The 27977-nt window shown below is 48.7% G+C and overlaps 2 protein-coding genes across 10 annotated transcripts in view; one reads left to right on the forward strand and one right to left on the reverse strand.

The window, feature by feature from the left end:
- Window positions 1-5240, forward strand: part of RELL2 (RELT like 2) — a 24019-nt gene extending 18779 nt beyond the window's left edge. For all 4 annotated transcript variants that reach the window (XM_079983622.1, XM_079983621.1, XM_079983623.1 and 1 more), the window contains 2 exons: window positions 1227-1269; window positions 3972-5240. In XM_079983622.1, the coding sequence (XP_079839748.1) occupies window positions 1227-1268 (42 nt within the window). In that variant the 3' untranslated portion in view covers window position 1269; window positions 3972-5240. The remainder of the gene's footprint in view (window positions 1-1226; window positions 1270-3971) is intronic.
- FCHSD1 (FCH and double SH3 domains 1) lies at window positions 5234-27823 on the reverse strand. 6 transcript variants are annotated; one of them, XM_079983560.1, is made up of 20 exons: window positions 27704-27823; window positions 26301-26398; window positions 25425-25470; window positions 20417-20490; window positions 18353-18497; window positions 18046-18182; window positions 17777-17840; window positions 17481-17609; window positions 16799-16921; window positions 14760-14855; window positions 14551-14667; window positions 13645-13749; window positions 12089-12250; window positions 11146-11274; window positions 10037-10120; window positions 9513-9690; window positions 9015-9220; window positions 7895-7973; window positions 7543-7601; window positions 5234-5989 (listed from the first exon to the last, which is right to left on the reverse strand). In XM_079983560.1, the coding sequence occupies exons 1-20, from the start codon at window positions 27722-27724 to the stop codon at window positions 5924-5926; spliced, it is 2118 nt and encodes a 705-aa protein (XP_079839686.1). In that variant the 5' UTR covers window positions 27725-27823; the 3' UTR covers window positions 5234-5923. The 6 variants fall into 6 exon arrangements, with proteins under 6 accessions (XP_079839686.1, XP_079839685.1, XP_079839687.1 ...); XM_079983559.1 differs by having other exon boundaries at window positions 14757-14855; XM_079983561.1 differs by lacking the exon at window positions 27704-27823 and adding an exon at window positions 24681-24750 and having other exon boundaries at window positions 14757-14855.
- Between the last annotated feature and the right edge of the window lie 154 nt (window positions 27824-27977).

Here is a 27977-nt window from a genome sequence, read left to right on the forward strand (position 1 = left end):
AATATCCATAGAGGGTTATGAGGTCAAAAGATGTAGAAACCAATCTATCTCTGAAGTGGCAGAAATGAAAAATTGCACACTATTTGAAATAGGACACTCAAATATTGGGTATATTATTATTGCTTAAACTGGGTTTCATATTTGTTCTTTGTGTGTAACCTCTTACCCCATTTACACTGGCATTATTACATATCCCACATTTTCTTGGTTTGACAGAAAGAATTTGGTAGGTGGAGGAAATGAAGCATAGAGTTTTATATAGACAGGATGTTACCTGCTGTACCTGCTAAAACCATAATTTAGAATTCCATACCACTTAGAGACAGCCCAAGTTATTTTAGCGCCTGAAGCAGCAAGATATAAATATAACCTCCCTGGCAGTAGTAAATTATTAATTGGCAGGTTGCTACCTTTTAATAATGCCCTGTATCTGCTATCTGAAATGTGCCACCTCAGCCTACCTAATGGTAGAACAGGCTCATAAACTCATATTATTTTAAGATGTGCTTTCCTGGTATACATTAATTTTTTAAAAAAAGAATACATACCTTTTAGCAATTGCACATCATGAGTCTGCAGTGCCCATTAAAATTGCCACATGTAAAATGGTCTTTAGACTGGATTCCACCTCCTTCCCTGACTGGCCTTTTTATAGAATCATTGCTGAAGCTCTCTAATCTCATATCTACCTCATAAGACTTCAGTGAGTGCCAATTAGCTCCTACCTGTAAATCTCCTTGGGGGTTTTCACATGCTTAGGAAGAGGCATGATTCCTAAGCAACTCCTGGCACCAGTGCCCACCACCAGGAGTGCCAGCTTGGCCCCGTGACTGTGGGTGCCCAGGGCTGTGGGTACCATGCAGCGTGCATGGCCCTGGGACCAAAATTTGTGGGTGCCTGGCCCCTTCATGGGGAATTTTGTGGGTGCTCAGGCACCCAGGGCCCCAGGGAGTTGGCACCTATGCCCACCATTCTGGGCACTGGCATCTCTCTCCCACTCATACGGCCAACCCAGTTCCCATCCCCTGCTATTGTTGGCATAGACCATCTGGCCAAATCCTAGCCAATATAGGGACCCCTTTGTGTTCTTCCAGGACCCCTAGAAGCCTCTTTGCCACTCTTGCCCCACTCCTTAGGTGCCATGTTGTGGGGCTTCTGGGGTTTCTAGTAATGTTAGCTGCTGGTGTGACCCTTTCCCTGCTTGTTTCTTGCCTCTTTTCTCCCAGGAGCAGAGGCTGGTGGTGCAGGACCCAGGAGTATCCATGTGACGTAAGTTCCACACTCTGCTTGTCAACAGCTGGGACTGAGGGTTTGAGTGTCGCCACAAAGCCACTCCCAGCATTATGCTGGGGGGAGACCAGACTGCCTGACAAAGTATGTAATGTGCAGGTCGGGAGTAGCTCTGATTTTACTGGACTGGCAAGAGGTGACGGGATTCTTTGGCACATAGAAACCAGACGGGGACTGTTGCTCTCTGGGCTTCTCTTTGTCCTCCGCAGGCACCAGAGCAATCTGAACCACGTTGCTCTGAGGTGGAAGCTTCACAGCCTGCCAGTCTACTGCTGGTCCCCAGGGGAGGATAGCTATCCTTGTACCAGGCCCAGACTCTTTCCGGGGACACGTGAAGTATTAGGTTAGGGTTTCCACCTACGCAGAACATAGGAGAGCTCAACTTTCACCATCGTTCACCTCCTCACCCTTTAAGCACCTATCTCCTCACTCAGCGAGGAATGGTGTTGGGGGCACTGTGATGATAGCCATTGACCCGTTCAGCAGGCATCTTGCCAAAAAGCGTTCACAGTGATTCCTCCAGCAGATCTAGTACCATAGCTCATCAGATTGGGTCCATAAGCATATATGCCTGCTGCACCCAGAAGATCCAGGGCTCTCCTTTGGTGGTCCTGTGGCAGCCCAGTGTGGACAGCAGCAGAACAGCCCTTTTACCACATTTATGGTCAGTTCCACACATACCTAGAAGCAGTGACACTTTAGTTAAAACTACCAGTCAGATCCACAGCCCTGTGAGGTATGTGCAGGCCTAGAGAAGTTATAGGGCTTCTCATTTGCCCCAAAGGAGGGTTCATATCCCACCACAGGGATCAGGCTTTTTGGAAGGTAACACTTCCAGGTGTGTGTGTGTTTGATTGATTGATTGATTGCAATTGAAGGGGCTCACACGGAAAAAGATGAATTATTCTAACAGCCATTTCACAGTAAACAAAGACTCTGAGCCGCTTAGTTTGAGAGAAAAAGGAGAGAGGAAGTTCAGTCCTACCACATGGAGAGGGAAATTCAGCTGCTGGAAAGCAAGGGTGGGCGGTCTGGGTAGCAACAGAAATTTCAAACCAAAAGTGAGAATCAGTTCATACCAGGAGGCAAGAGGGTGTTAATGTTTCTTGGTGGAGGGCGAGGAGGACAGGAGGACACAGTAGGGCAAGGAAAGGGGTCACGGTCCTAACATGCAGCCAGTTTTTTACCCTGTGTGAGAAAAGGGAGACCCATGTCGCCCGCCCCCACCCAGAGAAGGGTTCAAGTCTCCCAGTGGGAACAGTGACTGGGGGGACGGGGACGACAGCCCTATTATAATGGAGTGAGAGACGAAACACCTCCTTGGACAAGCAGCAATGGAAGCAACAACAAAGCAAGGTCACAGGAGCCAAGACTGAACCGGCCAGTAGGATTGGGGAGCGTGAGGGAGCAGGATTAGCATTGCCACATAAAATAGGAGGGAAATGGTCAGGTCCCACTCCTGAGGACTTCGCTCACCAAGCTCTCTTTTAGCATTTGACTGGAAAGAATATTTCTAGACAGTGAGGGCAGGAGCAGGAAGTGATGCCACAACTCCTACGCTACAGGGCAATTCTCCACTTGCTGAGCCAGAAGATCTTGGATGGGATCTCTCTAGTCTTGCCCTGTGAGCTCTTCTCCCTCTACTCCCCACCCCGCTGCTGTGAGTGGGATAACCCCAAGCCACACAAGCTACTCCTAAATGACCTGACTGTAGCACCTGTGCAGGTACAGTCCAGACAAGGCCCATGGTTCAGTTGCTGGCTGTGGACTCCTAGGAGAAAGGGCTGGGAAGAGACGCAGGCAATACAGTGTCCAGCACTGCAGAAGATGACGGGGTTGGGAGTTGACTTTTGGCAGTCCAACTGCATGGCTGATCTCTGCAATAGTAACCAGGGGGTAGTGAGGTGTGAAGAATCAGCCCCTTTCTGCTTGCCAGAGCATAGTCAGGGGTGACAAAGATACAGATCAGGAGTTCTGCTGGGCAGTATTGCTCATGACCCCCCCCCCTCTGAAGCCCTTCCCATTGAGAATCCCATCCTAAAGACTAGTGAGCAGCGCTGGGAACAGGGTTGTAGCTAGCTGCTCTGGCACCCAGAGTGGTGAGGGCGGGGTGAGCTGCCCATGGGGCGCTGTGGCGATCTGCGCATGGGAGTGCCGTGGCAATCCACCCAGGGGGGCGACATGGCAAGCTGCCCACGCAAGTCCCACGCTGCCATTTTGGGCAGCACAGGGGCCCGAGCCACCACGTGACTCCCAGGAGAGACGTGTGGCTTGGGTGCGCTGCAGGCCAGACCCCTCTCAAGGATGACACCCGCACACACACACCCCCGGACTCCCCTTCCTACGCCCCTGGCTGGGAAACGGCCAAAGTGTGTGCTGAACAGCATCAGTAATAAAAGCAAGCAAGGGCAGCTCCAGCATGAGCCACAGCGAGCCAAGTAGCTCAGGAGACAGGAGGATGGCGGAGCATGTGACCCCTCCTGCCCACCCACGGGGGAGGGGCACCTCCATCACTGTTGTTCTGGCCTACCACTATGGGCTGCATTGTGGAGTCATCCTTTTAACCCCTTGTGAAAAGTTGCAGTGGAACTCTGGCTGCTTCCAGATGGAGGGCAGTTACCACTATCCTTTGCCTTTGGTAGATGTTTCTGTTCACGCTCCTTCAACATTTTTTTTTTCAGAGCCTGCCTGCTCCATGTTCAGGGTTGCAAAGCAAAGAGATGCACACAGAGCCAACACTAGGTTCACAAGAACTAGGCGGCCAGAACGAGTCACGCCTGGGCCAGAAGAGCGACACCACGCCTGGCAAGGATGTGCCACTTCCACTAGTAGAACTATGACACTTGGCAAGAGCCTCATCCCCATTGCAACAGCTACTCACGCAGCAGCAGCGGAAAAGCGCAGGAACGGGACCGTGTTGTGGCATTATCCACCTTGCTGAAACCTCATTCTGTTGAAAGCTTTGCTAAGGCCCCCGTGTGCAACCATGCGACTTGTGGGGTGGGATGGCGGGACCCACCGGTATGCCTGAGCTGGTAAGAATCCCATTCTTCTCCATGCTGGGGCTCAACTTGTGGTGCTTTGAAGAATCCCAGATTTGTATCTCAGGATCCTTCTCACATCCCGCTCCAGGCGCTGCCCTTTCAGCAATAGCCCATTTTCCTGCATGCCAGTCAGGTCTGAGTGAACGATTAGTGTTTAAAAAATAAAATACAGCTACTGCTTACAGCAGGAAGAGAACTTGGCCAATGTGGGTGGAGTGAGTTTTGAACTAAGGGGAGAAGGCCCTTGGCACTGCCTGCTCTGCTCGTAGCTGTGACTCAGCTTAGCCGGCTTAAAGTCTGAGTGTCCACTCCCATCCTGACCAGGGAATACAGTGGCCCCGGGGGCTGCATTTAGACAGGTAGCTGGACGCAGGGTAACCTCCCTGGTTTCCAGCATTCACACAAGACAATCAGAGGAGCTAGAATTACAACTCAGGAGCAGCAGTTACACAAGAGGAAATGTGAATTCTGCCTCAGACTGCAATATTTACAAACAGGCACTCCCCTAAGTGATAAATCCTTGCAAAGATCCTGCTCTAGTGTCTACTAACCACACCATCCTCTTTGAAGCAGCCAAATAGCACCTAATTCTGAGCCCCTTTGCTGTGGGGCTCAATGTGGTATGTGTGGGAACTTGCATGGGGTGGGGGCGGGGGCTGCTTTGCTCAACACAGATCCTGGAGACTCTCGTGGCTCCGGATAGGCTTTCCCCCTCGCTAGGAGACCAGAACCTGGCTTGGGAGATGAGCCAACTAAACACTCCCCCAGACCCTGTGATTTCTAGTCTTCTGTGTTCTAGTTAAGCCATGACCGAAGGCCACCTCTGCCTTCGCCCTACATCTTTTCATGTTTAAGTACAGTGTAAACAAAAACTAACCCTATTAAAGATGCTGAAGACGTGCAGAATGGTGTCTGTTTATTCGGTCAGTACCTGCCCATCTATTGCCTCTCAAAGACGCAGCACAGGCGCCAGCTCACTCAGCAAGGGACAGCAAAAGAACTGCTGGCTACAAGAAGAGCAGCAGACCCGGCCGTTGTCAATAGTTCTGACAGACAAAGTGCACACAGATGCTAGCTAGCAGCATTTAAAGCAAAGGGAGAGACCTGCTCCCATCTCAAACCACAGAACAGGAACAAAGGAAATGCTTGGCATTGTCTTGAGTAGCAGTCCAAGGAACGTCAAGGGCCAACAGAACTTGCCGTTTCTAGGTCCTACGCTGTGGGGCTCAACCCCAGTGCAGAGAGAAAGACAAACTACTTTTCAACATTCCCTGGCAAGTCCATTCTGGTGCAGTCCATCTATCTGAGCATGTACTCATGTGCTGAGGTAGAGAAGCTCATCGCAGCAGCAGCAGCAGCAGCAGCAGCAGCAGCAGCAGCAGCAGCAGCAGCAGCAGCAGCAGCAGCAATGCTCCTCTCAGCACCTCCGTCCCACTGCTAGCTTGCTGGTGCTGGAAGATGTGAGTACAGGCTCAAAAGCAGCCAGAGGCACCCAAGAACTCCAAGCAGAAACGGATTTGCTTGTGGCCCCACCAGCCCCCAAAGCGCTCAAGCCTTCTTGGGAAGCCAAATCCCTGCCAGATGTGGACTTAATCGTGGCTGGGCAGCGAGTCATCTTCTGGAGCCTTCGATGGTGGAGGCGGGGGAGCCCGAACCTAAAAAGAAAGGGTGGGGGAAGGCAGCATTTCTGAAGGGTGTAAAGTTCTCGCACTGCATCTTATGCCCACAAAGGGGCAAGCTTAGGACCCTATTAGTGTTTTTCTCAAAATCCATCAGAAGGAGTCTGGAGTATTGCTGACATTTATGTTACACTTTATCTCCCATGTTTTTAAAAACCTCTATATGAAACCGTTGGGAGAGATCACCAGGGGGTTTGGGCTGGGTGTCCACCAGTATGTGGATGATACCCAGTTCGACCTACTACTTAAACTGGAACCAGTGAAGGTCCTGTGTGAGTGTCTGGAGACGGTTGGAGGATGGGTGGTGGTCAATGGATTGAGATTGAATCCCGACAAGACAGAAGTACTGTTTCTGGCAAACAGGGGGCAGGCAGGTGTGGGGGAGCCCCTGGTCCTCAAGAGGGTAACTGTGCCCCTAAAGGACCAGGTGTGCAGCCTTGGGGTCATTTTGGACTCACAGCTGTCCATGGAGGTACAGGCTAATTCTGTGTCCTGGGCGGTTGTCTACCAGCTCCATCTGGTATGTCCACTGAGACCCTACCTGTCTGTGCAGTGTCTCACTAGAGGGGTACCTGCTCTGGTTATCTCTCGCTTGGACTACTGCAATGCGCTCTATGTGGGGCTACTTTTGAAGGCGACTTGGAAACTACAACTAATCCAGAATGTGGCTGCCAGACTGGTGACTGGGAATGGCCACCGTGACCATAAAAGATCTACATTGGTTCCCAGTACCTTCCCAAGCACAACTCAGAGTTTTGGTGTTGACCTTTAAAGCCCCAGATGGCTTCCCTGTATACCTAATGGAGTGTCTCCACCCCCATCATTCAGCCCGGACACTGAAATCCTCCTCCAAGGGCCTTTTGGTGGTTTCCTCACTGCCAGAAGTGTAGTTACAGGGAACCAGTAGTTGCACCTGCCCTGTGGAATTCTTTCCCATCTGATGTCAAAGAGATCAAGAATTATACAACCTTCAGTAGACATCTGAAGGGAGCCCTGTATCAGGAAGCTTTTAATGTGTGATGTTGTGTTGTGTTTTTGTATATTCAGTTGGAAGCTGCCCACAGTGGTTGGAGCAACTCAATCAGATGGGTGGGATACAAAAATTATCATCATCTCAAGTTTTTTCTTCCCACTCTACTTTTCTTCCCTCCCAACAGAAGACTGACAAACTCTGGTTACCTCCTGTAATGTGGGTTCAAACATTCATTTTCTCAAATATAAATTCTTATTAAGGTTCTAGTAGAATACAAACCTAACAGGCAAGGCTGACTACAAAGCCCCACTCGTGTGTAAGATCATTCTAGAAGGACTGAGCACTCTCTTTTTGGCCAAAATGGAATATTCTGCCTTTTTTCTCTACCTGAGAGATAAATATGCTCATAATAATTATTCAAATTGCATCAAATATTAGATCATAACCTACTTGCATTCTAGGATGCTCATACGTGAATGAACTTTTTTGTGAGTGGTGGGGATAAAGGACAGGGAGACAGAGGCCATCCCATTACGGCATATGGGCAACAACTTACTGGGCGAATGCGTGGTGCATTCAAGTCAGGGAAATCTTGCACGTTTCCTTGCCAGCCACCTGGGAACACATAAAAACATTAATGACTACATTCGTGTGGGGCAGAACAGCGAAGGACTGCTGACATCCTGGCCCTTAACCTGGTCTCTCTCTCTCTCTCTCTCTCTCTCTCTCTCTCTCTCTCTCTCTCAATCCCACTTCTCCAGAAACACAAACATGTTTCACAGCATACCAGAGATCTGTACATATCACCACTTCTGTCTAACACAACTAGGCTAATTCCAGAAGCCACCATTTTTTTGTGGGGTAGGGGGGGGGAAAGACTCCAGATGCTGGTTTCTCAAGTAACTCACCTGTTAGCAGAATGTCTGGAGGAGATGCATGGTCAAGGACTGGAGGGGAGAAGGCTGGAGGAGATGGTGAAAGCAGTTCCTGAAACAAGAAAGCCAAGCTGCCGTCAGACTCAAAGCAAGCGAAGCAAACTTCTAAGACACCAAGTGGAAAAAAGGAATGTGGGCCGAGTATGTCCCCACAACCCTGTGTTGGAGTGGGAACCAGGTTCAGCAGGGCTCAGCCATGAAAAAGCTGGAAGAACAATGAAGAAAAGAGCACCTTGCACATGCTCCGAGGGCTCGTGCTGTATTCTGGATGTATGCTCAGCATGACATCAAAAACAAGATGCCGCCCCCTCTCTAGCTGGGGAATGGGAAGGGGTGGTGATAATAACTTTATACCCGGCTGTCAAGCCCAGAAAGAAGTTGTGGACTCCAAATTAGCAAGGCATCGGTATGAGTATTCCTTAGATCATAAAACAGATTGCTTCCCCTTTGAGCACCTCTGAAGCACTGCATGATTGCTCAACTACTGTATTTTTCACTCTATAAGACGCACCTTTCCCCTCCTAAAAAGTAAGGGTAAATGTGTATGCGTCTTATGGAGCAAATGCAGGGGGGAGGCTCTGCTCAGTGCTCCCTTTAAAGAGCCGTGTGGAGCATGTGTGCTGCCCTTCTCCCTGCTCGGCGAAAAGCTCCTAAGAGTCGCACACACGCTCCGCATGCTCTTTAAAGGAAGCACGGCTCTTGGGGGAGCCTTCATCCCGCTGCTCGGGAGAGGCTGCATGCAGCTATCCCAGAAGCCAGAACAGCAAGAGGCTTTCCCAGAAGCCAGATCCCTCTTGCTGTTCTGGCTTCTGGGATTCAGAATATTTTTCCCCTTGTTTTCCTCCTCCAAAAACTAGATGCGTCGTGCGTCTTATAGAGCGAAAAATACGGTACCTCCTCAGCCCCAAGCTTCTGGGGTGCCTTGGCATGCTCCCCGGAGGCAGGAGGGACACGTGCTGAGGTGTCCATATCTGTGGATCCCAGTAACTATTACCAGGACTCCTGGGCCCTGCCAACTGCAACAGTCCAAACACTGATTCCATAAGGAGGCAGACTAGCTGCTCTGCCCTTCCTGGGCCACCCTGGGACTCACCTGCTCAGCTCCCTCTTGAGCGCCAGTTATTTCTTGCACAACCAATGAGGGGAAGACTCCAATTCTCCCATTGAAGTCTCCTTTCCAAAAGCCATCATCTACCGCTCCCTCCTCCCGGGGCAGCACTCGGATGATGGCTCCCTCGGGGAAACTGAGTTCCTCAGAGCTCTGCCCTTCGTAGTCATAAAGGGCTCGCACCAGGGAAGCTGCAAACAAACAGAGGACACAACTGGTCTTACAAAGCAGGTGGGATCAGCAGCCATTTACTCTGCTGGGGGGAGGACAGGATAAAAAGTGTATATAAACTGAACCCTTTCAAGTGCAGGCCGCCTCTTCCACTAGCCAGGTTGGGCAGAGGCTCCCTGGGAATTTTATCACAGGAGATCCGACGGGCAGGGCAGAAAAGCCGTGCCGGGCCTGTATCTTGACACCACCATGCACTTGCACCCTCTGCTAATAGCTCACAGCCCCCCCAGCCTCCCCCCCAGCAAGACGCACCTCCAGGCTCCAGCATCAGGCCCATGCTCATGATGTTGGTCAGCTCCCTCTCCAAGGCCACGTCAGAGGACTCTTCCTGGGCATTCCCATCTGGCGCTGGGTGCTCCCTGCTTACTGAATCCATAAAGAAGAGGTACTTCTCAGGGACGTACCCGACCTGTCCTGCACTGTTACGCGCCTGAAGTCAGGTAGGAGAAGTGACACTAAGAAACATATTTGAACAAGCTTGTCCTTGTGCGTTCCTACCATGTGTGGCTGGGAACACAGCCAGGCTGCTCCCAAGGCTACAATCTGGGATCTGCTCTCTTAGGTCCAAAGTGCTCAGCTTCTGTCTTGGCACTGGCATTGCTGCCAGAGATGGGACGCCCAATGGTTCCATGTGTCCAAGCATCTCCAGCATGCCTTACAGAGTTGCTCAGCACCCATTCACACTCTTGCTTAGCACCCTAGAGGCAGATTTTCCATGGAAGGTTTTTCCAAGTCCCATAGCAGAGAGGAACCTGACCCAGTTTCCTTATACGAACCTTGACCCATTCCTCCACATCGCCGTCTTCAATGACCTCCAGCTCCTCACCCTGCGCAATGGAGAGCTCGTCCGATTGGCAGGCCTGGCAGGCAAGAACACAGGTAGAGTCACAACAAAGTCTGCAGCACTGATGACTCACTCAGGCATCATTGACCAGCCATGTTTTCTCACCATGAGAAGGCGAAGCCATGAGCCTCAGCGGAATAAGGTTCTTTTCTTCCTTTCATGGGTGAGGAAAGGAGATTAGAAGCTTCTACTTATGGTTTATGGCAAACCAGAAGGCTGCTCCCCATGCATGAAAGCAACAGGCTCCCAGTATATTTCTGAGCACAATTCAAAGTGCTGGTGCTGACCTTTAAAGCCCTAAACGGCCTTGGTCCTGTATACCTGAAGGAGCATCTCCACCCCCATCATTCAGCCCGGACATTGAGATCCAGAGCCGAGGGCCTTCTGGTAGTTCCTTCATTGCGAGAAGTGAGGTTACAGGGAACCAGACAGAGGGCCTTCTCGGTAGTGGTGCCCTTCAGATGCGAAGGAAATAAGCAGCTATCTTATCCGTAAAAGACATCTGAAGGCAGCCCTGTTTAGGGAAGTTTTTAATGACGGGTGTTTTAATGTATTTTTAATCTTTGTTGGAAGCCGCCCAGAGTGGCTGGGGAAACTTAGTCAGATGGGAGGGGTATAAATAAATTATTATTATTATTATTATTATTATTATTATTATTATTATTATTATGCTTTTTCCGGCATCATGAAGCTGTGGTTTGTTATGTCTCAAATGTGCCACTTTGAGATTTCCAGGTACAGTGTAAGACATGAGGAATCACTGTCAGAATCCAGGTATGTGTGGGAGTGAAGACATTTAGCAAACATCTACCTCATTTTCCCAGCTCTACTCCCTTTGTTTGTTATTGTTTACATCACTTGCTGGTAAGAAGCTCAGCTGGAGAGTCTCTTGCTTAAGGTACCCCAAAATTCTGGCAGTGCCCTTGCTGAAGCCCCTGAAAAGCCACCTAGAAGTGGTTCTTGAGCTTTGTAATGATAAATTATTGTGAAGGGCATGCTGCAAGCAGCAATTCATATTTGGGAGAAGAAAAGAAGTATTACCTGGTATGGGAAAAATACTCTGCAGGATGAAGGATAAGCACGAACCATGCTTGGACTTGGTCTTGTGTCCTCAAACAGTTCTGTGTTGTCGTCATAGTCATCAAACTCAGCAAGATCGAAGTCTTCTGCCTGATGGAAGATTTATGACTGGCTAATCAAATATAAAGAAAACGCAGCTCCAGGCCAAAGACACAGAATCTCAGATAACTGGGGGTGGGGGGAAGAAGGTTTCACTCCAAGGAAACACCACATCACAAAAAAAATGGAGAATGGGAATATTTGCCCTGAAGGAGTGTTTCCACCTCCATTGTTCTGCCCAGACGCTGAGGTCCAGTGCCGAGGGACTTCTGGTGGTTCCCTCACTGCAAGAAGCCAAGTTACAGGGAACCAGGCAGAGGGCCTTCTCGGTAGTGGCACCCATCCTGTGGAACGCCATCCCACCAGATGTCAAAGAGAAGAACAGCTACCAGACTTTTAGAAGACATCTGAGGGCAGCCCTGTTTAGGGAAGCTTTTAATGTTTAACAGACCACTGTATTTTAATATTTTGTTGGAAGCCGCCCAGAGTAGCTGGGGAAACCCAGCCAGATGGGCGGGGTAGAAATAAAAATTTATTATTATTGCCCCGATTCTTCCCAAGACAGACTTCAGTCAAGCAGGGGGAATGGTCCCAGTTTGGGCAAGAGAATGCAGACAAGTTCAAAAGCTCCTTGCAGCCCTTGGGCTGAAGAGTCTCTCTTTCCCTGAAAGATGCCATTTTCAGATGTCCCAAAGATGCCCTTTTCAGATGTACTGCCAACCGCACAGAAGCCTCTTCCATGTGTTGTTTCCATGCAGCAGAATGACATGTCAGAATGATGCAGCAACCTTCAAGGGGCATGGGGTGGGGGCACAGCTCTTTCCAAGGGTTTGGGAGCTGATCTTTGGGGAGAGGCAACACTTACCGTCGGAGTGGAGCCTCTCTCAGACCTGCGGGCTTCGCTGAGCCGCCGCTCTTGCTCCATTTCGTCCAGCACCTGCCCCATGCTGCTTGCCAGCCAGGTATCGACATCCAGGCCAGCCTGACGCAGGAGAGCTAGCCGGGCCTCTGCCTTCACCTTGCTGATCTAAAGAGAGGGCAAGAACCATCCTGTGATCAAGGAATGAATCAGCAATTTCTTCCTCAAACAACTGTCACATCCAACCACAAGCAGAACGAAGGAAATGACAAGCCTGGTCTTTCAAATGGAGAAAAGCAGCAGCTAGCAGATTAGGATTGCCATTCAGCACCAAGAATGCCACCCTCTGAATGACAGCCAGAAGCCAATGCCCTGGCAGGGTAGAAGGCTGCCCCTCCTCAGTTACCACCCAATCTTCTTTTCCTTTCTCTTTTTTAAATGCAAAGTCCCACAACACGTATACACACAGGACCAATGCCACTGGGTGGAGCTTTGCTCTCTACCCCTCTGCCTGGGGTTCTGCTTTTTGGCCGTAGGAGTCGGTCCAAAAAAAGAAAAAGAAAAGGCAAGAATCCCACAGGATGCTACAAGCTCTTGGTTACACCTAAAATGCACACTTTATACCGTATTTTTTGCTCTATAAGACTCACTTTTTCCCTCCTAAAAAGTATGGGGAAATATGTGTGCATCTTATGGAGCGAATGCAGGCTGCGCAGCTATCCCAGAAGCCAGAACAGCAAGAGGGATTGCTGCTTTCACTGCGCAGTGATCCCTCTTGCTGTTCTGGCTTCTGAGATTCAGAATATTTTTTTTCTTGTTTTCCTCCTCCAAAAACTAGGTGTGTCTTGTGGTCTGGTGCGTCTTATAGAGCGAAAAATATGGTACATGCTGGCCAGGAGCCAGTCATGATGTTTGCCTGCAAAACACTTAGGAATCTAATGCAACGGTACCTCCTGATGTTCTGAACCTAGGAATCTAATTCTGCTATTGATTTTGAGCCTCTCCATGCATTCGCCCACCCTCCTTTCCACAGCATCTTATACCCTCCTTTCCCTCGATAAAAGATCAGAAATTTCTTTTGTTTGAAATCTGATTTATCACACGCAAGGCAGAGCAATGGAGATGAGAAGCTGGCGGAAATCATTTTCCAAACGTAGATCCACCTGTGACTGGCTAACTGCATCAGAAAGGATAAAACATCAAAGTCTCAATATGATGGTGCATTAACCTGTTTATTCTGGGATGCTGCCTATATTTCACCTCTTCAACAAGTTAAACTTTACACAGCATGGAGATTCTAGCCCCCTGGCTATAAAATACAGTCAAATGGGGTGACGGGCTGGATACCTTTAGTTGGATTTTTTCTCCTGGGCAATGCAGCCTGCTGCTTTCACTCCTGCAATATTTGCCGTCAAGTCAGCAAAAGCACTAGAAAGCACACACACAGGACACAAATGCCAGGAGCCCGCAAGGGATATTGATGGCACAAAGCCGACAGCTTCAGACAGACAAGCATTGCTGAGCACTCTGGAAAATGCACAGGCAGCCTGCAGTAGACGCACCTCAGCCTTCCGTAGGTTCTCTCTTATCTCCTCCATCCTCTTCTCCATGGTGGTCATCTCTGCCTCAGGGGCCTGCTGCCTCCTGGCTTCCATTCTCTGTAGAACCTGCTCAACCCAATAGTGAATACTTCAGTGACCCTAGCATCATTCTCAGGGCAAATTCTGTTTTCTTGTCTCAGGAATCCTGAAGGAAACCTTGCGTCAGTCTTTGGCCCTTGAAATTAGAATGGCCACAGGAACGTCAAAATTTGCAATAGGCCACGTCTTCTTTTATGAAACTATACAACTTTTTTCGTGGCTGCTGAGGTGAAATCATTAAACAGGATGAAGTCTGTTCTTCTTTTCAGAGTGAAAAAAATCATTAGAACAGAATAACAGGCTGGGCTTGTGTCTTGGGGAAACATCCCCTGGACTCCAAGGAGTTTGCTAGATTCTCCTCTGCCAGCTCCAGAAATCCAAAAGCTTTATCCAGTAGAGCAGGGGGAGGGGAAATTACCTGGAAACCTCCATTTCCATTTCTGACAGCTGCTCCTCCTCTTTCAGGGAAAAAGGGCCCCAATTCTAAGCAGACTGCCCAAAGGGGAAGGGAAGGGAAGGGACTTGCCAGTGCAAGCAACCACAAGGCCCTGAAGGACTGGAGCCCCAGAAAAACCCTGCTCTCTTGATCTAAGCAGGAAGAGAACTGATTTTTTTTTTATTCACGGGTGAAGACAGGGGTTCATTTTACCCTGCTCCCAGACACTAACTCTTCACAAGATTTTATGCTATTCCCAGTTCATATCCATCCACCCAAATAATGCAGAAGATAAAAGCACAACCAGAAAAACGGGATTATTCTCTCTAATTTCATGGACAAGTCCTATCACGTGGGAAGTTTTTCCTGGGAAATAAAGCCTGGCTGCTCACCTGCTCACTGACAGTTTTTATTTTGTAATCTCTGGCTGCTCGAGCGGCCCAGCGACGTGCTTCCTTCTCTAACCCGCTCTCCCCAAGGCTGCTGCCACTTTCATGCAGAAGAGAAGTCTGGGAAGAAATAGGCCTGTTAGCAACCCTGTCCCAAGACACCCTTCTCCTCCTGGGCAAGGGCTGGGGAGGACCTGCTTTTTTCTTACCACCTGGTCAGCTCCTGCCGGCTGAAAGGGCTGCATGACCATCGCTGAAAATGCAGCATTATCCTGGAGGAAGAGGAGGAGATTCTGCTCCTGGCACACCTGCAAGAACAACCAGAAAGAAAAGAAAGTCTGAGAGATGCCAAGCAAGTGAGAGAGAAAGCTGCCTTCACTGCTCTACCACCAGCCTGTCCTTGCTGGAGGAAATGCTGCTGGCACAGGCTCTCTGCTGCTTCTGTGTTCCAAAGAGCTCCTGGCAATGCTGCCTTGTCCAAAGTCTCAGTGGTCCAGCATTTATTTATTTTATCAAACACAATTCTGATGAAGAACATGCATTTCAAGTGCACATTTACAATGTTCTTCATCAGCTAAATCTGAGGGCCCAACTCAAATCACTCAAGGGCCACTTGTAGATTTTTACATCCTTAAAAGAGCCAGACTACATCAGACTCGGAAAAGTATTTCTGCCATATTTGATGAATTATTTTCTTTTTTTAATCCAGTTATCTGTCACCACCTTTTATCTCTGTGCTTATAGTGTATATTCATTTTTCTCTGTATGAGTAAATGATATCTCTGTAATTATTTTATTTGTTTATTAAATTTATATACAGTGGGTTACAAATGCTTCAGGTTACAGATTCCGTTAACCCAGAAATATTACCTCAGGTTAAGAACTTTGCTTCAGGATGAGAACAGAAATTGTGCTCCGGCGGCGCGGCGGCAGCAGGAGGCCCCATTAGCTAAAGTGGTACCTCAGGTTAAGAACAGTTTCAGGTTAAGAACGGACCTCCGGAACGAATTAAGTTCTTAACCCGAGGTACCACTGTACCACCCTTCATTCAAAGAGCACAGGACAATTTAAACCATAAAAAAATATATAATGAGAAGACAAAATACATAGCAGAAAAACAAAAACAAACCAACAACCCCTCCTCCTACAAACACATTTAAAAGGCCATAGAATGTTCTTCAGCCAAAGGCCTGGCTATAGAAAAACATTTTTGCCTGGCACCTGAAGATATGTAATGAAGGCGCCAGGCGAGCCTCCCTAGAAAGAGCATTCTACAGACAGGGAGCCACTGCAGAAAAGGCTCATTCTTGTGTTGCCACCCTCTGGACCTCTAGCGCAGGAGGCACATGAAGGAGGGCCTCAAATAAGGATCACAAGGTCCAGGTCGGTGGTCCTCAAGGTATTTGTAACTCCACCCATTACCCCTTACTCACCTTTCTTATGCTACATTTTCCTGCTCCCACAATCTCTCAGGTGCTCCTCCTCTCTCCACATCCCATAGTGCAATCTCCTCTTTCTCTGTAGGCTTCTCTTTATCCCATCCGTCAACCATCCCTGTCCTATAGATCTCTGTGGCCCGTCTGTTACCATCTTTTTTCTTTAATTTTGCTTGTGCTCCCTACACCCAATCCCAAATTTTACTCTTCCTGACTGAGCTCCACAACACCACCATACAAGTCTTTTGCTCCTCCAACAATTCACACACCAAGAGGGCACCAGAGGCAGATGAAATCTTGTGCAGCTTGGTGGGCTTCAGGAGGTTGGAAAAGCTTAAGAGACAACCCTATCCCACCTGCTGGTAGGCCTCTGAGGGATCACAGGTTATTATTCCCCAAAAAGGTAGAGAAGGTCTAACAAGGTGGTTATCATTTTCTTCAGATTGGTCCCAAAGAAAAGCATTTTTAGTTGCTGAACTCAGAAACGAAGACCTAGGGCTACCACAAGTTCATTTGGGGAATGGCTGTTCCACAGCAACACTAAACTGTGACATGTAAGGTGGGGGAAGAAAGTCCAAACTTGCTAGGCAAGAGAATAAGGGCCAAAACAGAAGGGACACTGGAGATCCATGATTGTATTTCTCAACTTTTCTTCTTCTTCTTCAGAAAGCTTTAGAATAGTCACAGAGGGCTCTGATTTCTATTGGAGGAGATCTGAAAACATCAAATGCATTTTTTTCCCAATAGGAGAACAGCAGTTTTGGGGATACCCTACAGACCCCTAGAAACACAGTCACTTATGAGTGCCTTGTTACCTGTGCAGATGTACCTAGAACACGCTGGAAAAGTTCCTGTGTGCCTTGGCAGACCTCCAGCTCTGTCTTGCTGATCAGGGTCAGCTGGTCTCTGAGCCGCTCATAAAGGTCACCATCCAGCATCTGACAAAACACAGATCCAACAGGTTGGGTGGTACACAGCGAGAAGAGGAACAGGAAGGGAGGCTCCTCCAGGACAGAGGTACACGTAGAAGAGAGATCATTTCACCCAAACTTGCTGCAGTGCAGGGAGTCATCCAAAATGAGGCAACTCCCTACACTCCTTGAGAGAAAAACAGGGCCTATTTGAGGCAAGATATTTGTGGGATTGGCAAGAAACTGGGAAATAGAATTTGGATCAAGCTAAAATCCTGTGCATCAAAAGAAAAGACCCCAGTAGGCGGCAATCCTAGCATTTTAGGGAAGGCTAAAAAACATGCAATTCTCCCCACCTTTTTTTTTAAGGGACACATCTGCAGGAAGGTGAAATTGGAAACTAGGGGAGTGTGTGTCGGTGGAGAAGAAGCTGTGTACCACTGTCCCTTCCCATAGAGTTTTCCTGTTCAAAGTTATGGCCTGCCACAGCTGCTTTGCACGCAAGCGGTGCTATACAAGAAGCTGCACAGGTCCGCAAAGTTGTCCTCAGAGGAGAAGGTGTGCAGTGTAAGATGAGAGCTCTTACCTTGAAAACAGCAGGCAGCTCCACATGGATGTAGTGCTCCAGGTGGGCTCTTGCAGCCGCCAGAGTCAAAAGGTACTCATTTCGTGCCACCACCAGCTGCTGTGAATTCTCTGCCAGCTGTACAGAGAACTGCAATGAGAGGAACAGAGGGCCATGCACTCGACATTTCAAAGACCTACCAAACCCACACCCCACATCAGGAAGCTCTCTGCCAGCCCACTGTGCGACGGGAGCATCCCTCAGGCCTCTGTAACCCACTTCAGTATCCCAGTGGGGTGGCAGGATGGGCCTCTGACCTTGGCGCTGAGCTTCTGCAAGCTGGCCTTTGTGTGAAATATGCCGTGGTCACTCTTCCTGAGCCTGTGGAGGGGAGGGAAAGGACAGGCATCAGTTTCCACAGATGCCCTGGATGCGAACCACCAAGTGATGCTCAGCTCTGGAAAGCTCTACCTTAAGTCCCAGAGCATGTGAGACTGTGAGAACAACATGGCGCAGCCCACTGGGACCCCCTGGCACTCACATTTTGGGATTCCCCTGCTTGGGGGGTAGGGAACCGGGGGCTCACCTGGCTTCCACATCGGCAGCCTTCTCTCTGGCTACCTCACTGGATCGCTCAATCTGTGTGTAATGCTTCTTGGTTTTGCTGACTTCCTTCACCGTCTCCAGCAGTTCAGTCTGGATATTCAGTAGCTGGTCCATGCCCTAGGAGAGCAGGTGGGGAAGTGGTCCGACATTCAACATCCTGCCCTCTGCCAGCTGCTGCTCAACCCCTTAGCGGAGTCTCAAGGACCCCTCCCCATCCAGAGCCAAGCATGGCTTCTCTGTCCCCAAAGGCTTGTTACTAGGATCCTCCTAGCCCACCCAAAGAGTACCTTTTTGAACAAGTGTTCTTTTGACATACGAGCGGTTTTAGCTGCCTCTGCGCTCACACTGCGATAATTATCGGAGGCAGCCAGCCTGGACTGACCAGAAGAGACGGTGCCATCAATCACACCTTTCCAGACTCCAAAGACACTCCTGCAGAAATATTAGAGGAGGTCAAGGCGTTACCAGCTTTCACCAGCCCCTGCTTCTGATTTCATGAGGTCTGAGGACTCTGTCCTCCAGGAGCACCAGGGTTTTTCATTCCCTGACAGCCACTGCACTAAGCAGCATGGTACATGCAGTACAGACCGGCCAGCTGCATCTTTCTAAACAATTGCTGATTTGCACTCAGTCATAGCTGTCAACTTACAGATTTGAAAATAAGGGACCAGCAGCCTTGAAAATAAGGGATCAGCAGCCAAAATAAGGGATTTTCCAAGGAGCACAGTAATGTTCAACTTCTGAGCCCCTCCGAGCCAAAGGCAGAAAGCCCAGCCAGCAGCCAAACAAAGCCTCAAGTGGTGGTTCCCACAGTGCAGCAACCCGGCAAAGGGGATGCAGCAAGGAAAACCACGTCACCTCTCTGCTGGGAAGCGCTGAGCAAAGGCGAGTCCCCAGGCAACGTGGCCGATTTGATTGGCACAAGGCATGCAAGCTCCACCCTCCAGTCGTTCTTAGACTCCTTATTGGGTGAGCAACGCAGCCAAGCAACACAGTTGGAGCCTCCCTCCTCCCTGGCTGGCAGGGAAGGAGGGAGAGGAGCTGCTTCCTTTGAAACCCGGGAAATTTAAGGGACATCATCAATAAGGGACAGCGACGGGACACGGCACTGGGATAAGGGACTTTCCCACCAAATAAGGGATGCTTGACAGCTATGCACTCAGTCCCCATTAAACTATGTGCACAGTGGTATCTATCAGCAGCCTCCTGAAGTGCTAAAACCACTTCCTGAGCTCTTTGAGTATAAAGCCCCATCCAGGCTCAGAGCTTGTGCTTCATTGCATCAGCTTCTCTCTCCACAAAACATCCTCCAAGATTCTTAGAACTTGCCTTGAGGTTAAATTTGAGGAAGCTCTATGGAATGGCTGCATTAGACCAACAACACAAGGCAACAGCACCCACTATGTCAAGGTTCAGTTGCCTCGTTTTTCTGCCAGGCCTGTGTGCTCCAGTTGCCAGCTTCTCCCACCTTGCTCCTCACATCCTTCCACCCATTTCCCGAGTCCAGTTGTTGCGCCCACATCCTCGTTTCCCTGGAAGGATGGCTTAACGCTGCTTCTTTACTTCCTCCCACCTGCTTTCTTTGCTTTCCAGCTAACAGAGCCTCCTTCCTCCCAAGTAATAATGAGGAAGAAAGTAACCCTGGTGGCACTTTTGCTTCCTGCACTAAAACTCAAGGGCAAGCACGGATACTGCATTGACAGATGTCTTGATTAAAGAAAGGCATAAAGCCACAATGCAATATCAAAAACCACCACACTTTCTGCTAAGAGGTTTTCAACATTATAGGTTAAGGAGCTGAAAGGAAAGAGAGAAAAGGCTCTTTGAATTCAAAGAGCTGGGCACTTAAAGCAACAATAGTCACATTTCCCTAGGCATATACATGACCAGGGGTCAGCAAAATTTTTAAGCAGGGGGCCGGTCCACTGTCCCTCAGACCTTGGGGGGGGGGGGCAGAAATGAACGAATTCCCAAGCTCCACAAACAACCCAGAGATGCATTTTAAATAAAAGCACACATTCTACTCATGTAAAAACATGCTGATTCCCAGACTGTCTGTGGGCCGGATTTAGAAGGCGATTGGGCCAGATCCAGGCCCTAGTTTGCCTACCCATGTACATGACCAAACACACATGTAATTAAACACGGTGGTATTGCTATTTGGCCTACCCTTGAGAACAGCAGTAATCAGAGGTGGATTCAGCTGAAAACCAAGATTGGGAGATGAGTACAAGACTAAGATGTCCCCCTTCTCCTCAAACGCTATCCTTTCCAGCTGCTAAACCAGGTGAGTCCCTTCCCCAATAAGCAAGGCAGCTCAGCTCCTTTCGCCACAAAGCCCAATTCCCCACCTGGAGTCACTGGCGACGTTCCAGCCACGCTGCCCATCTCTCTTCTGGTACTGACTTGCCAGCCTTTGCAATGCCTGTAAATATATACGGTGTATTTATTTTGAAACATTTTGTGACCCACCTTTCCACCCATGTTAAGTCTGCAAGATGGCTATGAAGAGTAGTTAAAAACGAAGCAACAACACAAGCCAGCCCTCCCTGTCCCTGAAAGCTCCTGCAAATATGGCCACTGGCTCTTTTTGGGTATCGCTCCCCATCCTGCATGCAGAAAACTTAGCAGATGAATCACCCAGGGTGTTTGTTGTGGCCCCTCTGCTGAGCTGCAGATGTAAGACTGGCCTCCAGCGGCTGCCTCTTCCTCTCCACAGCAGTCCCAAGAAGAAGAAGAGGAGGCCGGGGGGGGGGGGGTTGTGTGTGGAGATTCTCCGGCTCCATTAGCTATTAGCAGCAACTAACTTCTTTATTATAGGCGGCCTGGGAAGCACGGCTGAAGCTAAGCAGGCCTGGCCACTGCCTGCATGGGAGGCCACTTAGGAACCATGCTAATTTGCAGTGAACTTTGTAAGAGAAAAGTAAAGGTAAAGGGACCCCTGGCCGTTAGGTCCAGTCGCGGATGACACTGGGGTTGCGGCACTCATCTCACTTTACTGGCTGAGTACAGCTTCCGGGTCATATGGCCAGCATGACTAACCGAACCAGAGCAGCGCACGGAAATGCCATTTACCTTCCTGCCGGAGCGGTACCTATTTATCTACTTGCACTTTGACGTGCTTTCGAACTGCTAGGTTGGCAGGAGCAGGGACTGAGCAACGGGAGCTCACCCCATCGTGGGGATTCAAACTGCCGACCTTCCGATTGGCAAGCCCTAAGTTCTGTGGTTTAACCCACAGCTCCACCTGTGTCTAAGAGAAAAGTAGGACTGCATAAAAACGGACGTTATTAATTGCTCGCCATTCAGAGCCCTGTTTATTCTGTTTTTCCATGGTTTGAATGCAGGGTGTGTGAGACCCCACCAACATCTAACAGCTGGGGTCAAGTGCAAAATAATGCCTTAGAAACTGGGACACCCATACACTAGGAATTTGGGACCCCTGAGTACATCTCAGTTCAGGAATTTATACATAGTACCAAAACTGAGCTCACAGTCCTTTCACACAAAAACCCATTCCTAGTTTCCCCTATACCCCAAAGCATCCCAATTTGGGGGGAAATTTGCTGTAACAGTTGGAACTCATAAGTCATTGGCAATCTACTGCAAACCACCCAGAGTTCCTCCAGTAGATCTTGACCTCCCTTCTATCCACCCCTGTTTTAATGGACCAATACAGGACAAAATTTGGCTCTCTGGAAACGCCTTTTCCTGGGATGCAAGTCCTCTTATTTGCAAAGAATAATAGAAACAGTACAGCCAAAACAACAATTCTTGTGAACTGATCACTTGCCACTTTGCCCAGTTAATGCACAAAGACTTGTCCTCCACTCCCCACCCCCTTCTTATTTGCTTTAACTGACAAGAAAATATTGCACTTTTGGTCATGGGAACACGGGCGCTACTTAATTATCAGACGCCTCTTTTCCTCCCATCAGTTAAGTATCACCTAAAAGGGGCAATATCCATTTTTCATAAATGTTAAAGATTTTGTCCTAACTCTTCTCCTTCACTTCTTTTATATGTATTTGCTATAGGGAAATATCTTCACCACTTAAGGGGGAAGACTATAAAAGCAACAAGCATCTGCTAAAGACCCAAGAGCCTGGATTATGTTGACACGGCAGCTTCCGATATTACTGGTTTGCTGAACAGCAGGTGCTCTCATCTCTGGGAAGATGCTCAGGGTCAAGCACATCCTGGAATGTGCTTGCACCTTCCTTATCCATGGTGTAGGACTGCAGGAATTCAGTGTGTTGACTGAGCACATCCAATTCTTAAAATAAAACCTGAACGCAGGTGTGCTTAGAAACTCAAAACAGCATAAGGCAAAGTTATCACTGGTCCAAGGTTCAGAATACTGCGGTTTCCTGACAGTAACTCAGAGTCAGTTCATGCAACCAATTTCCCCCATGCATGATGGCTTTGTTGTTTTACCGTATTTTTCGCCCTATAGGACGCACCTTTTCCCCCTCCAAAAATGAAGGGGAAATGTGTGTGCATCCTGTGGGGTGAATGCAGGCTTTCGCTGAAGCCTGGAGAGCGAGAGGGGTCAGTGCGCACCGACCCCTCTCGCTCTCCAGGCTTCAGGAAGCTCTCCGCAAGCCTTGTGGAAAGTTGGGTGACTTTTAGTAATTTGCTAAGAGAGGAGGGTGGAGAATTTTAATTAAAAGAGTTTAAGGATTTATTGGGGTGTTAACAACATGGTTACAATATCATCATTTGAATGAAGTATTTAAAAAGGATATGAAGCGAGGGTTTGGGGAACAACTATCACAACTAGAGAGAGACCTGTTAAACTGTAATGTTAAAGTGATGTCTAAAATGTTATTGGAATGGGAGACAAAGGACGAACAAGTGAAATCTTCAATGATACACTGGGCAAAAGATATTGGTCACAACGTAGAAATGGAAACATGGGAACAATTGTGGAATATGAATATAAAATTTACAGTATGTTATGGTTTAAGGGGAAATTATATGAAAATGTTATATAGATGGTATCTAACACCTAGTAGATTGGCAAAAATGTATAAATCAAAATCAAATAAATGTTGGAAATGTAAAGATAAAGAAGGTACCTTTTTCTATATGTGGTGGTCTTGCAATAAGGTTAAAGCTTACTGGGAAATGATATATAATGAATTGAAAAAGATGTTTAAGATAACATTCGTAAAAAACCAGAAGCTTTTCTCTTGGGAATTATGGGATCAGAACTACCTAAGCTGCAAGAATGCTATTTGCCCAAAAATGGAAGGAAGAAGAGGTCCCAACGAGAGAAGAATGGATACAGAAACTAATGGATTATACAGAAATGACGAAACTTACCGGAAGAATAAGAAATCAAAATAACAAACTTTTAAGAAAGGGATGGAAATGGTTTATTGAGTATTTACAAATAATCTGCAAACAGATCAAGACACTGGCGGGATTATTGTAAAAACCTGCAGTTCAAAAATATATATGAGATATATATGAGAATAGATGAATAAAAGAATAAATTAAGACAGGCAAGGATGAAAATAAATGTAAAGAACCGCAGAAAGAGAGGGAAGGGAGTCGAAGCTGGAAATGTTAAAATTGTAGCTGAATCATTGTTGAAATGTATATAAATGAAATATATATATATATATATATATATATATATATATATATATATATAAATAATATATATATTCACATTTGGCTTTAAAATAATGTCCACAAATTTGGAAAAGCTGTTGAAAAGCAAACTTCCTCGCAATGGATTGGCACACACAGCTCCCAGCCCCTTTGTCTGTATGGGGTCTCCCATACAGAAAATGCAAGTTCCAAACTGTCTATGTGAATACATGTCGCAGGTAGCACAACAGGAGAGTAGATGCTAATGGGCATGAACTTGAAAAGGACCAGAAGAATCACGTGGCAAAGCCTTTCCTAAAATGTACAAGTTCATGCAGCAGGGGGATGGCAGTGCATGTTCAAATGCTCCCCTATTTAAGCAGACAGAAAACCAGCCTTTCCTGAGGCAGGCTAGTTTCTAGAGGCATAGAATTACTTCATGCACACAAATATGACTTATAATTAGTTTATTTTAAACCAGAAAAATTGCCGGGGGGGGGGGGGCAGGGAGAGAAAGGAAGAGAAGAGAAGAGAGAAAAGAAGAGAGAGAAGAGGAACAGGTCATTAACAATTTCCTTGCCTGACATTTCTCTACTCCAATGACTTTTGGAGTTGCTTTTGAAAGTGCATATTGGCGTCTCTTGTTTTTAAAAAAGTGTTCAAATGCAACATATGAGTTATGGCTTTAGATGGAGTAATATTCAGCAGTCCAGAAAACTCTTAACACATGATCCTGCTGAATACAAGAATCAGACCTAAAAGGCATGTTTGTCCCCAAACTCATCTTCCATGTCCAGTTCTAGACAGGCAAAGTGCCTCAGAGGACCCTTCCAAGGCCAGTCCCGTTACAGTTATGTAACCCCCCAGGAGGATGGGAACAGCACTTATCAACACCAGTGAATGGCTCGCAAGAATCAAATGGGGAGGAATGAAAAGGATGCTGTCCAAAAAGATGGCAGGAGATCAAATGCAGACGAGTGATATGATACACCAAGGGATCACTTTCCTACTCACGTGCAATCCCAGGTTGGGACTTCAAGAGATAATGGCCCAAGCCTCAGTAGGGACAGCCAAACGAAGCCATCTATGTGTGCAGTGGCCAGATGCAATCAAGAGAGAATCAGAGATTAGGCAGGAGGGCTAAAGGGTAGGATTCTGTCAGCAACACTCAGTAATGTGAGGACATAAAGCCTAGTAGCTTGTTGCAGCACCACTGCTGAGGAAGTTAGGTCTTCAGGGCATGTTGGTTTGATAGCATAGCCTGGGCATAACCCAGGTGGCTTCTCCAAAACATGGCCCAGGTGGGAATCAGATCTACGGTCAGATAAGTACCACTTCTTATTTCAACTTTTTCTAGTGATTGCAAAACCCTTTGCTGTACAAGTTCCAACTACAGCTGACTCTTCATCTGCCCACTTCCAAGTAGAAAAAGTCATAAGAAACAGCTGCAGCTGGCTCTTTAGGTCTATCAGGTCCAAGGAAGAGCTCAAATGATCCTTTCCTGCTCACTAGGTCACTTCCTTCAGCTAGGGAAGAGTGCTGGCTTACAATGGATGGCACAAGCCGAGTCTGTATCCATCTCTTGCCACGACTTGTTAGTTAGAGCTCTAAACCCTGGGGAAATGGCCGCTGCTAAGGCCAGACACTTTTTGGCTATATCCACCACCCCGCCATGATATGTCACTGGCTACAACCAATTTAAATGGGAGCATGCAACATATTTCAAGCAAGCAGCTCAGAAGCCTTGCATTGTCTCACCTGCCCGTACTCCCTCTCAATGGCAGATCGCTGCTTGCTGTAGGACCTGCAAGCAAGGAGAAGACAAAGGCCCTGAATAACCACACAGCCCAATCTTCTTGCACAATCAGAATCTAAGGGCAAGGGAACAATCTCACTCTCAAGATCTGCTGGGTGAAGAGCTCTGGGACTCAGTGGAAGCCCAGCTAACATGCACCCAACTCTCCCTTGCGACTGTAACCTCAGAAATTGCATGATGCTTTTAAAAAACAAGTTCAAAGTAGTAATAATTACGAAACAACAATTAGTGTGTCATACTTCCTGACAGAAAATTCCAGAGAAGACCTCAACTGAGCAGTTTTCCTAATAACCCAGCGGCTCACATTATTTTAACTTGCATGGCCTCCAGCAAAAGGGGGGACGGGACTACTGAGCAGCTGTTGTTTTTGTTGGCCCTGAGACGCCTCAGCCTTGCTCAGTAATGGCTCAGGTTTGAGCACATGCTACTCAGCACCACTCTGCTTTTTCCAGTAATCCCCACATTTTAAATATGAACCACTGATCCACTGGAAGAGTCCCTGAAACATAACATGCTAACTTCAGGTACAGAATCAACACAAATGACTGCTGGATTTATGTAAGCAGGTGAACCACACTTCTAGCTTAAGGCTGATGCTCTTTACAGGCTAAGCCTCTCGGATAAGGAGCAGTAGGCTCTCAGAAGTTCATGGGTCACCCACTAGCAAGAGGTCAATCTCCATCCCTTGCTTTCTGATTCAATGTCTGTAAGGAGGAAGGCTGTCTTAGGCTGTTTAACAGGGGAGGGAAAGGGTAGCCTTTAGGCCTGTGGCGGAACCTGTTCAGGAGCTTGCCCAGTTCCCAATTTCAGTTTGTTACCTGATGTCCTCTAGGAGTTCCAGCTCCCGTTGTTGCTTGTTCTGAAGGCTCGACAGTTGCTCTATGAGGCGCACTTTCACTTCCTGGGTCAACTTAACCTGCAGAAGAGAAAGAGTTTGCACCTTATAATGGCAATAGGCCCTCCTACAGGGCAAGGAGCCGACAAGCATACACACCTGGAGCAGAAGGAAAAGGTAAAGGTAAAGGTACCCCTGCCCGTACGGGCCAGTCTTGACAGACTCTGGGGTTGTGCGCCCATCTCACTTAAGAGGCCAGGGGCCAGCGCTGTCCGGAGACACTTCCGGGTCACGTGGCCAGCGTGACATCACTGCTCTGGCGAGCCAGAGCCGCACACGGAAACGCCGTTTACCTTCCCGCTGGTAAGCGGTCCCTATTTATCTACTTGCACCCGGAGGTGCTTTCGAACTGCTAGGTTGGCAGGCGCTGGGACCGAGCAGCGGGAGCGCACCCCGCCGCAGGGATTCGAACCGCCGACCTTTCGATCGGCAAGCCCTAGGCGCTGAGGCTTTAACCCACAGCGCCACCAGGGCAAGGAGCCGACAAGCATACACACCTGGAGCAGAAGGAAAAGGAAGCCCCTATTTTGCACAGGAATGGAACCTTAAGGCTACGAACCCAGAGGCAGTGGGACGAGGACCAGCAGGACCCCAGTAACAGCTGCCCTCAGGGACCAGCAGTGGGCAGAAGCTCCAGGAGCTCAACCCACATGGAGCAGGTGTAGCAATAGCGTCTAGAAGCCCCTGGCTCAAAACTTGCTTGTCATGAACTCAGCAAGTAGCTTTGGGCAAGTCACTCCTCCTCTCAGTCTCTGCAAAAGGGTTGTTGCAAGGATGACAAGGTAGTGGATGCTAAGCACTTTAAATACAAAGGCTAGAAATTATGATACATAAGAGTCCAAGTGATTGGGGGGGGGGGGGCTCCATAGGGCTCCTACAGGCACTGTGGCACCTTCCACCAAGACCCCCCTCCATCACCAGCCAAGCCCCTGCCCAATTTTTATATCTAACTAATGTTTGCTTTCTTGTTTGGGGGGTTTGCCCCTTCGCCTTCCTCTGTGTTTCATTTGTTCTGAGGTGTGCGTAGATGCGCCCCCCCTCCCGCGTTGTCTGGGAGGAGCTTCTGCACATCCCCACGGTTTTCTCCTTCTGTGAAATGGGTCGTTTGTGGCGCCCGCAAGAGCTTATTAGATTTCCAACTGTGCCCACAGGATCCCCAAAGTTTGGGGCCCCCCTAGTTTAGAGCCTGACGCGGCGCTGCCAAGGAAGCCGCCCCCTTCAAGTTGGCCCGCCCTTTCAGACTAGGGGGCGGAGAGCGCGTCTCGGGGACCCCGCGACCCGGACTGTGCCCGGGTGCCAAGGAGGGCCCGGCCCGCAGGGACTTACTTTGCGCGGCGGCGGCTGCATGGCGACGGGCTCCCGGGCGCCCCTTCGGCTGCCCTCGCGACCTGGGCAAGCGGGTCCAGAGCGCGGCGGCGGCGGCGGCGGCGGGGAGGCGAGTCCGGAACTGCCGCGCCGCCCGGCTGGCCTGGCTCCGCCCGGCTCCGCAGAGCGCCGCCCGCCCCTGCCCGCCTCCCCGCCGCTTCCCACGGGGCGTTTTATCGGGGCTTCGGCGACTGGAAGGAGGAGGTGGCGGGCCGGAGCGCTGCGCTGCGCTTTG

Source organism: Podarcis cretensis, assembly GCF_951804945.1.
Source record: "Podarcis cretensis genome assembly, chromosome: 7".
Lineage (NCBI taxonomy): Eukaryota > Metazoa > Chordata > Lepidosauria > Squamata > Lacertidae > Podarcis > Podarcis cretensis.

Bases quoted from the DNA above. Each gene is read 5' to 3' on its own strand.
- FCHSD1 (XM_079983557.1), bottom strand. From the start codon at position 26,470: ATGCTTGTCGGCTCCTTGCCCTGTAGGAGGGCCTATTGCCATTATAAG. The intron at 10,121-11,145 runs GTAATACTTCTT...CTTGCCTGCCAG, and splicing joins GAGTATTTTTCCCATACCAG to GCCTGCCAATCGGACGAGCT. The intron at 9,221-9,512 runs GTGCGTCTTGCT...GTTTGTTTGCAG, and splicing joins CCTGATGCTGGAGCCTGGAG to CTTCCCTGGTGCGAGCCCTT.